This window comes from Gekko japonicus, unplaced genomic scaffold (assembly GCF_001447785.1).
Source record: "Gekko japonicus isolate JY-2015 unplaced genomic scaffold, Gekko_japonicus_V1.1 scaffold5485, whole genome shotgun sequence".
Taxonomy (NCBI): Eukaryota; Metazoa; Chordata; class Lepidosauria; order Squamata; family Gekkonidae; genus Gekko; species Gekko japonicus.
The window spans coordinates 28,273-40,678 of record NW_015162644.1 but is presented as its reverse complement, the minus strand read 5'-3'; the positions used below and the strand labels follow the sequence as shown (position 1 = coordinate 40,678).

Sequence of the window (12,406 nt, the reverse complement as noted above, 5' to 3'; positions counted from 1 at the left end):
GCAGGAGGTCCCAGGTTCAATCCCCGGCATCTCCAGTTAAAAGGACCAGACAGGAGGTGATGGGAAAGACCTCCGCCTGAGACCCTGGAGAGCTGTAAAGAGGGGCTGTGGCTCAGTGGAAGAGCCTCTGCCTGGCATGCAGGAGGTCCCAGGTTCAGTCCCCGGCATCTCCAGTTAAAAAGGACCAGGCAGGAGGGGATGGGGAAGATCGCCACCTGAGACCCTGGAGAGCTGTAAAGAGGGGCTGTGGCTCAGTGGAAGAGCCTCTGCCTGGCATGCAGGAGGTCCCAGGTTCAATCCCCGGCATCTCCAGTTAAAAAGGACCAGGCAGGAGGGGATGGGAAAGATCGCCACCTGCCATGCAGACTGAGGGGAGCCTCCACATTCAAAGGCACAAATCCCCCGAATCCCAGAGCCAGTAGGCAACCTCAGGGGAAGGCTGTGGCCTCTGTGCCCTGTTCGTGGCCCTCCAGAGGACTGGTTGGCCACTGTGTGAGACGGGGTGCTAAACAGTGCTTGTGTTCTTAATTTTGCTTCCCCCCCCCCTTTCCTTTTTAGCTCAAGCCTCCTGGAGGCATTAATCAAATTATATACACGTACACAGGGGTCATTTCGTAGAAGAAGAGGTGCAGGAGCTCATTAGCATAACTCATTAGGATATCTTATTTGCATATGCCACACCCCCTGGCATCACCGGAAGTGTGTCGGAAGGCAACTTCCACCGCTCAGGCTCCACTGGACTGTTTTGGATTGCTAGCTATTGGGGGGGGAGACGTATGCGTGCAGATCTGCCCTCACAGAGGAGGGAGAGCTTGTACCTGAATAAACCTTGGCCTTAAAGGTGCCACTGGACTGTTTTGGATTGTTAGCTGGGGGGGGGGAATGCACAGATCTGTGCAGGAAGGAAGGAGGGAGGGAGGGGGAAAAGGGGGGAAAGAAGGAGGGAAAGAAAGAAAAAGTAAGAAAGAGGCTTCTTGTTCCTCGTGGCCTGGGGCTGTTGGGAGCAGGGGGTGGGGCTTGTTGCATGTGCCCGCCAACTGGGCTCTTTATTGCCGGAGCTCCGCTCCTGTGCGCTCCTGCAGGAAATGACCTCTGCAGGTACATAACACTAAATGGGTTAACACCTTCTTATCTAGTTCCCGCGATAATTATACTGTGAAATGAGAGATTTCATCATGGTAGAGTCACGTGCATCGTACAATAGAGAAGAGCGGCAGGCCGTGCAGAGGGGCGTCTCTGTTCCGAGGTGGGTTTGGTAAAACAACGGAGGGAAAAGCCCAAGGCACAATCACCCCCAGTGAGGCTTCTGGGCCATAAAGACGGACCTGAGAAAACGCACCGAGTCTGGGATTCCCTGCCGCGTGGTGTGCGGATGGCTTCCAGCTTCAGCCGTATATTTCAGCAGCCCCTCCTTCAAACCCGTCAGCCCCTCCTGAGTGAGGGGAGTTCAAAATGGGCATTGCCAGTTTGGTGTAGTGGTTAAGTGTGCGGACTCTAATCTGGGAGAACCGGGTTTGATTTCCCACTCCTCCACTTGCACCTGCTGGATGACCTTGGGCAAGCCTTAGTTCTTTTTCTTTTTTTAAATTTTTTTATTATATCTTCAAAGTATTAACATATACAACAATTTCTGTAATAAACATTTCGGAATAGGTACTTTGGAAGTAAGTGCTTTTTTTACATAGTGAAGAATAATTGAAACACTATACATTAAGAAACAGTATTACAAGTATGTAACTTAAACCTACAATACAATCAAGAGTAACTGTTACAAGTGGTTATGTAGAAATTCTTAGTTGATGTTCTATTAAAAAAATATTAAATGACCTGGGCAAGCCTTAGTTCTGATAAGAGCAGTCCTTGAAAAAGAGCTGTTTCTGTCAGAGCTCTCTCAGCCCCACCTACCTCACAGGGTGTCTGTTGTGGGGAGGGGAAGGGAAAGGAGATTGTAAGCCCCTCTGAGACTGAGTGAAGGGTGGGGTAAAAATCCAGTCTCTCCTCCTCCTCCTCTTCTTCTTTTTTTTTTGGGGGGGTGGCATCAGTGTTCCCTCTAAGCTGAGTCAGTGTGAGCCAGCTCACAGTTTTTTAGCCTCCGGTTCACGCATTTTTGTCTTGGCTCAGAGCAAACTGATTGATGCCGCAGCCAAATTGCCCACTCACAATTTCAATGCGAGTAGCTCACAAAGTAGGATTTTTGCTCACAAGTCTCCATAGCCTAGGGGGGAACCTTGGATGGCATGTGGGCCTCTTGTTCGACGCAGTGGCGGGGACCCAGATGCCTGGCGCCCAAAATCTGTACTGCAACTCCACCAGCTGTCCCCCCCTCTCCCTTCTCTCCCCCCCCCCACTCCCCACACCCTTCTCCTCCCCTCCCCACTCCTCCCCTCCCCACTCCCCCTCTGCTTGCCTCTCCACAGCTATCTGCCTTCCTGGCTGCAGCGGCGCCCACGGGTTCTGCGAGAAGCCCGGCGAGTGCAAGTGCCGGATCGGCTGGCAGGGGCAGTTCTGCGACGAGTGCGTCCGCTACCCGGGCTGCCTGCGGGGCACCTGCGCCCAGCCCTGGCAATGCAACTGTCAGGAGGGGTGGGGCGGGCTCTTCTGCAACCAGGACCTCAACTACTGCACCAACCACCGCCCCTGCAAGAACGGCGCCACCTGCACCAACACGGGCCAAGGGAGCTACACCTGCGCCTGCCGGGCCGGCTTCGCGGGGACCAGCTGCGAGATCGAGGCCAACGAGTGCGAGAGCAACCCCTGCAAGAACGGCGGCAGCTGCAACGTCAGTATTGCGCCTCGCCCCCCTTCTCAGTCCCCGTTTGGTGCCGTGGTTAGGAGCAGGGGACGCTCCTCTGGGAGAGCCGGGTTTGAGTCCCCCACTCCTCCACGTGCACCTGGCTGGATGGCCTTGGGCAAGCCATAGTTCTGTCAGAGCTGTTCTTGAGAAAGAGCAGTTTCTCTCAGAGCTCTCTCGGCCCCACCAACCTCAGAGGGTGTCTGTTGTGGGGAGGGGAAGGGAAAGGCGTTTGTAAGCAGCTCTGAGACACCTTTGGGTAGTGAAGGGCGGGGTAGAAATCCAATCTCTTCTTCTTTTACCTCACAGGGTGTCTGTTGTGGGGAGGGGAAGGGAAAGGAGATTGTGAGCCGCTCTGAAACTCCTTTGGGTAGTGAAGGGCCATGGGGCCTAAATCCAATCTCCTCTTCCTCCACATGCAGCTGCTAGTGTGACCCTGGGTCAGTCACAAGTTCCCTCAGAGCTGTTCTCTCAAGGACAGTTCTCGAGAGAGCTCTCTCAGCCCCACCTGCCTCGCAGGGTGTCTGTTGTGGGGAGGGGAAGGCAAAGGAGACTGTAAGCCTCTCTGAGACTCCTTCAGGTAGTGCAGGGCAGGGTATAAATTTAATTTCTTCTCCTCCTCCTCCACACGCAGCTGCTGGTGTGACCTTGGGTCAGTTACAAGTTCTTTCGGAGTTGTTCTCTCAAGGGCAGTTCTCTCAGGCCCACCGACCTCACAGGGTGTCTGTTGTGGGGAGAGGAAGGGAAAGGAGATTGTCAGCCGCTCTGAGACACCTTTGGGTAGTGAAGGACGGGGTATAAATCCAATCTCTTCTTCTCTTCCTCCACATGCAGCTGCTGGTGTGACCCTGGGTCAGTCACAAGTTCCCTCAGAGCTGTTCTCTCAAGGGCAGTTCTCGAGAGAGCTCTCTCAGCCCCACCTACCTCGCAGGGTGTCTGTTGTGGGGAGGGGAAGGCAAAGGAGACTGTAAGCCGCTCTGAGACTCCTTCAGGTAGTGCAGGGCGGGGTAGAAATTTAATTTCTTCTCCTTCTCCTCCACACGCAGCTGCTGGTGTGACCTTGGGTCAGTTACAAGTTCTCTCAGGAGCAGTCTCTCAGCCCCACCTGCCTCACAGGGTGTCTGTTGTGGGGAGGGGAACTGAAAGGCGTTTGTAAGCCGCTCTGAGACTCCTTTGGGTAGTGAAGGGCGGGGTATAAATCCAGTCTCTTCTTCAGTCACAAGTTCTTTCACAGCTGTTCTCTCAAGAGCAGTCCTCGAGAGAGCTCTCTCAGCCCCACCTACCTCACAGGGTGTCTTTTGCGGGGAGGGGAAGGGAAAGGAAATTGTGAGCCCCTCTGAGACACCTTCGGGTAGTGAAGGGTGGGGTATAAATCCAGTCTCTTCCTCTCCTTCAGACAACAGAGATCAGTCAGTTCCCCTGGAGGAAAGGGCTGCTTTGGAAGTTGGTCTCTATGGCACTATACCCCAACTTGAGGTCCTCCCCAACCCAGAACTGTCAACCCTGCTGATCTCCGGACCCACAAAGATCAGTTCCCCTGCAGAAAATGGGCGCTTTGGAGGGGGAACTCTGTATGGCATCACAACCTCCTGAGGCCCCTCCCCTCTCCAAACCCCGCCCTCCCCAGACTCCACCCCCGAATCTCCGGGAATTTCCCAACCCAAAGTTGGCAGCCTTGGACCAATGGGTAAATGTCTGTGTTCCGTCAGACTACATCACATTGGGTCAGTGCCTTCTGTCGCTGTTAAATATTGGCTGCTGTAGAAAATGTGCTTGTCGTGGTTGTGGAAGCTGGCTTAGCGGGAAGCTAAGCTTGCCTCCGTGGATGTCCCAAGCAAAGGCCTGCGTTGCCTCTGTGCATCTGTCACCGGGAGGCCTGTCTGGCCCTGGGCTCGGAGGACTTTAAGGCCTCTGCCTTTTAAGAAGAGATGGAAACGACAGAGCCGAAATGCACGCCTTCTCTCTTAAGTAGGGAGCGCGGGACGCTTGTTCTTGTGGCTGTGACCAGGGGTCATTTCGTAGAAAAAGAGGTGCAGGGGCTCATTCGCATAACTCATTAGCATAACTCATTTGCATATGCCACACCCCCTGACCTCACCGGAAGTGTGTCAGAAGGCAACACCCACCGCTCAGGCTCCACTGGACTGTTTTGGATTGCTAGCTATTGGGGGGGGGGGGAACGTGCAGATCTGTCCTCGCAGAGGAGGGAGAGCTTGTACCTGAAGGCGGGCTGGGGTGGGGGGGCTCTGCAACTTACTTGGTCGCTTCTTGCTCCTCGTGGCCCAACTGAGGGCTGCTGGGAGCAGGGGGCGGGGCTTGTTGCATGTGCCCACCCCCTGGGCTCCTTACTGCCGGAGCTCCGCTCCTTTGCGCTCCCGCAGGAAATGACCCCTGGCTGTGACCAGAGCCGAGCCCACCAAAGTATCTCCGGGATGTGTCTTGTCCACTGGCGACGACGACAACTTCTTCTCTGCAACGCAGAACTCTGTCCGGTGGGAATTGTAGCGGAGGGGATTTCAGCTCGGGTTCCCAGCTCCAGGTTGGGAAATACCTGGACATTTGGGGGGTGGAGCCTGAGGGGGCGGGGTTTAGCGAGGGGAGGAGCTTCAGTGGGGTATAGTGCCCCAGGGCCCACCTTCCGAAGCAGCTATTTTCCTCCAGGGGAACTGATCCGTCGCCTGGAGGTCAGTTGTAATCCTGGGAGCTCTCCAGCCACCGCCTGGAGGTTGGTAACCCTAGGCCCGGCATCCTTACAAGCTTGCAAGCTTCTTTATTGGACATGTAGAGGTTTGGCATCTAATGGAGTTCCAGGCCTGCTTACATTGACTTACATCCTTCATCTGAGACACTCACGAGGCCGTGTGCCTGCTCCCAGACGTGGCTCGCCCGGCCGGTTTGGGCCCAAGGCAGGCCGAATGCTGGAAGAGGTGTAGTTCTGCCCGCGGTTCACTATCGGAGGGTCAAGGAGCTGGTGATTCCCCTGTCTCTTTTTTAGCTCCCCCCTGAGGCCCCGTAGCCAGGATTTTGTGGCTCGTGGGGCAAAACGTTTGCGAGTGGGGCTGCCGTTATTTTAATGTCAGCTCCGCTCCGCACCCAAGCCCGACCACCAGCGGCCACCCCTCTCCCGCCACCTCCTGCAAGATGTAAAGGGCCCTTCAGCTGATCGGCGGGGGAGCACGTGGTTCGCCGATCAGCTGGAGTACCCTTTAAATCTTGCAGGTGGTGGAGGGGCGCGTACCACCCCCCCGCTTCTTCTCAAAAGCGTTTAAAGGGTCCCATTAAATGCTTTTGAGAATAAGTGGGGTCTATGCATGCGACCTCCCCCCCCCTCTTCTCAAGAAATCTTCTCAAAAAAATCTTGTGGGGCTGGCCCTTTAAGGAAGGGGCGGAGCCTCCTACAGCCCCCCTGGCTTGCTTCCATTGCTAACAACTAGAAATGCCGTTCTTTCTTATTCTGGCCCCTGGTACCACGAGATGGGTCTAGTTTTGTGGGGGCACCAGCAAGCAGTGTTCCCCCTAAGCTGAGTGAGTGTGAGCTAGCTCACAGTTTTTTAGCCTCCGGCTCACACATTTTTGCCTTCGCCCAGGAAGGAGGGCTCCAGAGCAGTATTCCCTCTAAGCTGAGTTAGTGTGAGCTAGCTCACAGGTTTTTAGCCTCCGGCTCACATATTTTTGTCTTTGCTCAGGAAGGAGGGTTCCAGAGCAGTGTTCCCTCTAAGCTGAGTTAGTGTGAGCTAGCTCACAGGTTTTTAGCCTCCGGCTCACACATTTTTGCCTTCGCTCAGGAAGGAGGGCTCCAGAGCAAACTGATTGATGCAGTAGCTAGAGTTCCCTCTAAGCTGAGTTAGTGTGAGCTAGCTCACAGTTTTTTAGCCTCCTGCTCACACATTTTTGTCTTAGCTCAGGAAGGCGGGCTCCAGAACCAACTAATTTATTCAGCAGCCAACTGGTTCGCTCACAACTTTAATGCGTAGCTCACAAAGTAGAAATTCTGCTCACAAGACTCTACCACTTAGAGGGAACATTGCGAGCGAGCTCTTGCAAAGCAGGGAGTCCCTCCCTTCCCGGTTGATCCGCAAATGCCCCCTTGGGTTCCCGCACTGAGTCCAGACGTCAAAGAGTGCCCCGGGCAGCTTCATTGAGCACTTCTGCAAAGTCGGGTGACACAGCGATTGCCTACCTTTTTTAATTTTAAAGTTTGCTTAATCCCCTGTGGGAAATTAGCACCGAAAGCAGAACACCGGAGGATGTTGAGGAATTGGGGGGGGGGAGCAGGCTATGGGTGGTCCTGCGCTCATGTAGGTAATTGGACATCATGTGGGTCTGCCCCCATGAAAGGCGACCCTCTTTGGGGCATGAGGTTGCTTCAGTCTCCCCTAGAAGGCCATCTGGGGGCCTAACTTGGAGGTCCTGAGCGAAGACAAAAATGGGTGAGCCGGAGGCCAAAAAACTGTGAGCTAGAGGCTAGAAACTGTGAGCTAGCTCACACTAACTCAGCTGAGAGGGAACACTGGGTGGGGGAGGTATTTGTGAATTTCCTGCCTTGTGCTGGGGGTTGGACTAGATGACCCTGGAGGCCCCATCCACCTCTATGATTCTAAGGACACAGCATGAGTTTGTGGAACTACCTTCAGGCAGCAGGTTCAGGGCCTGGAAACAGAGAGGTCCGACTCTTGGGCAGAATCCACAGGGATCTGGCTGGCTTGCTTGGCAGGCTCACCCTCTTCCCCCCAGCAAAGAGGTTCTCGGAAAGAGCCAGCGTTTGAGCTGGCCATTAGACCCTGACTTGGTTCACCGCCAAAGTGAAAACTCTGTTTAGGAGATCACAAGCAAACATGGAAACGGTTTGTATTGTGCCGAAAGAGAACCAGTTTAGTGTAGCGGCTAGGAGCGCACGGACTCTAATCTGGGCGAACCGGGTTTGATTCCCCGCTCCTCCACGTGCGGTTGCTGGTGTGACCTTGGGTCAGTCACAAGTTCTCTCGGAGCTGCTCCCTCAAGGGCAACTCTGGAAAGAGCTCTCTCAGCCCCACCTGCTCTCAGCGGGCAATGGGATGGGAAGGGCTGAATTCCGAGGCCAGGGCCCTGAACAGCTGGCTTCGTTGGTTGCTGGGGAGTTGGGAGACAGAGAGGGCTGTGATTTTCTCACCACCCTGCAGTGAGGGCTGTATCATCCGGCATCCCAAAGCCTCAGCGATTGATTCTGCTTCTGGAAGGGGAGGAAGTGAGCAGTTCTTGAAGCACGTTAAATTGGCATTTCCCAAGTATCACGTGTTTGGGCATGCCCTGAAACCATACGGAAAAGGCCTTTGCATAGCCTGGATAGTCCCTTGTGGCCTGACCCCGGGGTAGGGCGACGGAAAAGAATACACTGCCCAAGTTCTTCTGTGTGTGGGGCCCTCCAAGACAGCTCTTGCTTTCTTCAGGGGTCCGGTTTGTGTGGGTTTTTTTGCAAAGGTCTGGTAAGAAGTCTTGGGCACCTGTCTGTTTTTCCTGTCCCCCTTCCCACCAGTAAGGTAAAGGTTTCCCTTGCTCAAAAGCCAGTCGAATCCAATTCTAGGGGGCGGTGCTCATCTCCGTTTCCAAGCCGAAGAGCCAGCGCTGTCCAACTAATGAACTCTGGCCGTGAAAGCCTTCGATGACATATTGTTGTCCGAAGACGTTTCCGTGGTCATGTGGCCGGCATGACTAGACGCCGAGGCTCAGGGAACGCTGTTACCTTCCCACCGAAGCGGTACCTATTTATCGACTTGCAATTTCTTGCTTTCGAACTGCTAGGTTGGCAGGAGCCGGGGCCGGAGACGGGAGCTCACTCCGTCACGCGGCACTCGGGTCTCGAACTGCCGAACTACAGACCTTCCGGTCTGCAGCTCAGTCTCTTAATCTCTGAGCCATCGCAGCGCCTTAGCCACCAGTGGTTTGCCTTTTAAAAGAGTTTTAAGGGTACGTTCTTAAGATAACTGCAATTTCAAATCAAGCTCCGGGTTTATGGCCAGTGTTTAAGTGAAGGAGGCCGCCTAGTGGGAAGACCTGAACTAGCAGCGCCAAGTTTGTCTTCGCTCTGTGTAATTTACAACGTTCTTAAGACCACCTTGAGAAAACGGCACAAGCCGTTCCCTGTGCCCAAGGACCAGTCGCTATCGCCTCGCATACCACATGGGAACCCCCTGTCGAAGGGCAGGGCGGCCTTTCAAAAGCAGTTTGCAGCACGGTATTGCCTCCGTTGGTGGTTCAAAGGAAAAATAGGTTAGCGTGTCTAACCCTGCAAAGCTTTTCGTGCAAAAAATCCCTGCAAGGTGCTTCTAAATTCCGATCAGGTAAGTGGGTTTTATCCCCATGATGCCAATGTCGCTGGGGCGAGTCTTGAGGCTGCCGGACAGGTTTCCGGTAGAGCTGAGATCTGGACGGAGAGTTTCCCGATCCACTGATTGGTTGACGTTCCACAACCGCTGGCAAACTCAAGCCCAATCCGGGAATCCTCTGACTTCGACCTTGGAGCTCCGGGCATTCTGCAAGTTAGTTGGGAATTTTTGTGTATGTTCAGAGGGGAAATAAGAGAATCACATGAGCTGAAGGTAAAAGAAGGCAGAAATCCACTGTTACTTGGTCGAGGGTAGAGAGAGAGAGTGTGTTTCTTTTATGGCATCATTCGCCTTCCAGAAATGGGGGAAATTACACCAGTCTGAACAGAACCACTTAATTTACTCTTCCCAGTTGGGTGGGAGAGCAGCTCTGTCCAAAAAATCTCTCTTCTGCGCCGCTGTTAGAGGCCCCGGTTTCCTATCTGCCTGTGCGTTTGGTTGCCTCAACGGGGTGGGGAAGGAAGAAAGAGAAGAAACCTCATCACCCGCTCCCAGCGACAACACCTGGCTTCCAAAGCTCACGGATCTTCGTTCCTGAGAATGTACAACTTTGCCAAGAAAAACACAGAGGCCTGTTTCGGTTTCCGTATTTGGGCTGTTAAGGATCTGCAAGAACTTCTGTGTTCTCTTGACGTGGTGGGGATAGACCTGCCTCTGTCCTGCTTGGGCGCAACCAAGTAGGACCTGTCCGGTCCGCTGTTCCCTCTAAGCTGAGCTAGTGTGAGCTAGCTCACGGTTTTTGTAGCCTCCACTATGTGGTTCATAGAAGGTGTGAACTGGCTATTTGGTGCGTCTCGGTGTTCTACCCAAAGTGGCCATCGTCCACGGACCAGACTCTGCCCTCGCTGGAAAACAAATGACCATTTCACCGATGCCCAATTCCTTTTGCCATTCAAATGTCACCATTTCATTGGCTTCTCTGATGTTCTTATGTCTTCGCAGCCACAGGGACTAGTAACATGTACCTTGTTTAAACAGAAACCGAGATCCTTGGGCAGCTGAATCCCCCAACCCTCTCAAAGCGAAGCCTTTACCACCCTGCTCAAACAACACCTGAGCCCACATTCACATATATATGAAGCCAGCCCTGGCAAAGGAAAGTTGAACAAAAGAGGGTGTCCCAGGGGTCCTTGTGCATCGCCCCCAGAAGCGCGGGGCCCACCCCAAGGGTCTCTGCTGTCGTGTCTCGCTCTTGAAAATTAATATTCCTGCCGAGGAGGGATCCAAGGCGGGTTGGAGAGGCCCTGCCATAACTCCCAGCAGCCCCCTCAGCTGAAATACCAGCCGGCACCCTCTAATTATGGCGTTGTCAAAATGCAGCTGTTGAGGCGTGGAAGCAGCACCCACTGCTCCAGGACCTTTCGGCGCCCCCTACCTTTTGTTGATGCGCCACCTCCAGAAAATTAAGATGCACAGAAAACAGGTTCCCTCAATTGTGTTTTCCTGCCTCGAGTAGGAGAGGGGGCGGGGGAAGGCGAGAAAGAGGAGGAGAGATCCCCCAAACCTCTTTCTTGGGGCTGACAGCTGAGAGAGAGACAGAGAGAGAGACAGAGAGACAGAGACAGACAGAGAGAGACAGAGACAGAGAGAGGTGGGCTGGCTCTCGAATAAAAGTGGTGGAGGGGTTGTCTGGGAACTGAAGTAGGACGCCAACTTCTCCGAAGATACAAAGGAGATCTCGGAGGCAGCCGAAAAGAGAGTGGAAAAGAGCAGCTAAAATTAGCAAGGCGCCCCGGAGCATCTTCCCGGCAAGGGAAGACTCGAACTCGTGCGGGGGCTTTTAACTTGCAAGAAAGGCAGGGGGGAGGTGGAGAGAGAAAGGCGATCACCAGCGATCAATCATTTATTTACAAGCGTGCAGGGGGAGCAGGCGGACTCTGTTCCTGAGCAGCGGCCTCAATCCAGGACCTCAAGGTCCTGGAATTCGATTTGTGCTGTCCTGGCAAGCGGTTCTCTCGTTTCGGCTATCCTGGGAAGGGCAAAAACCACCTCTCTGCATTCTCAACCAGGGCAGAAGGGGCCTGGTGTCCATTCCAGAGGCCTGGAGAAACCGCTGCAATGGTTGTTGAGAAGGAACAGACCACCTGGCGGAACAGACCACCTGCCGTGCTCTGAGGCCTTCACCCCCAGTGCGATCTGCAGAAACCAGGAGGTCGCGCTTGTCCCACCTTGGAGAAAAGGTATCATCTAGAACCACAGGAGAAGGAAACGGGGGAAAGCTGGCAATGCTACTAGCCACTGGCCGACAAATGCAATTGACCTACAGCCTGCAGCCTCAAGCACATTGGGAGGGGCGTGGCTCAGTGGTAGAGCCTCTGCTTGGCATGCAGAAGGTCTCAGGTTCAATCCTCGGCATCTCCAGTTGAAAAAGGACCAGGCAGGAGGTGATGGGAAAGACCTCTGCCTGAGACCTTGGAAAACTGTAAAGAGGGTCCGTGGCTCAGTGGTAGCGCGTCTCCTTGGCATGCAGAAGGTCCCAGGTTCGATCCCCAGCACGTCCAGTTGAAAAAGGACCAGGCAGTAGGAGATGTGAAAGACCTCTGCCTGAGACCCTGGAGAGCTGCAAAGAGGGGCTGTTGCTCAGGGGTAGAGCCTCTGCTAGGCCTGCAGAAGATCCCAGGTTCAATCCCCAGCATCTCCAGTTGAAAAAGGACCAGGCAGGGGATGGGAAAGACCATTCTCTGCCTGAGACCCTGGAGAGCGGCTGCCAGTCCAAGTAGACAATACTGACCTTGATGGACCCAAAAGGTCTGATTCAGTAGAAGGCAGCTTCATGTGTGTTCATGTGAGGATTAGCACAGACTTGGAGGAGCTGGATGTACTCAATTGGCTTATAAGAACCACACACACACACACACACGGCACTGCACCTCACCTCTGGGAAAAGGATGTTGTTAATTCCATGCATGAGAAGAAACAAATGGTGCATAACAACAAAATCAGTTTATTACCCTCGACAATTAAGAAGGATACTTTTACATATCTATCTCCTATTTTGACACATTTATTGCCTCCCTGTTGTCCCCCCCAATTAAATCCAAGCAAATGGCGATGGTATGAACTTCGCTCGTTATTGCTGCTTAGTCTTTTTATCTGCCAAAACATCTTCATTAAGTTGTATGCTAATTTATGGTTCACCGATGTAGAGGCATCTGCCTATATATTTGAACTGGTGGACCTCCTGAGGGCACCTGCTATTTTTGGCCACTGTGTGACACAGAGTGTTGGACTGGATGGGCCTTTGGCCTGATCC

At 53.7% G+C, this 12,406-nt stretch overlaps 1 protein-coding gene across 1 annotated transcript in view; it reads left to right on the top strand.

Moving 5' to 3' along the window:
• LOC107106377 (delta-like protein B) overlaps window positions 1-12,406 on the top strand; it is a gene marked incomplete at its 5' end in the record, with an annotated part of 41,692 nt that overhangs the window by 8,218 nt on the left and 21,068 nt on the right. Inside the window, one exon of the mRNA XM_015406513.1 lies at window positions 2,418-2,779. Within this exon, the coding sequence (XP_015261999.1) occupies window positions 2,418-2,779 (362 nt within the window). The remainder of the gene's footprint in view (window positions 1-2,417; window positions 2,780-12,406) is intronic.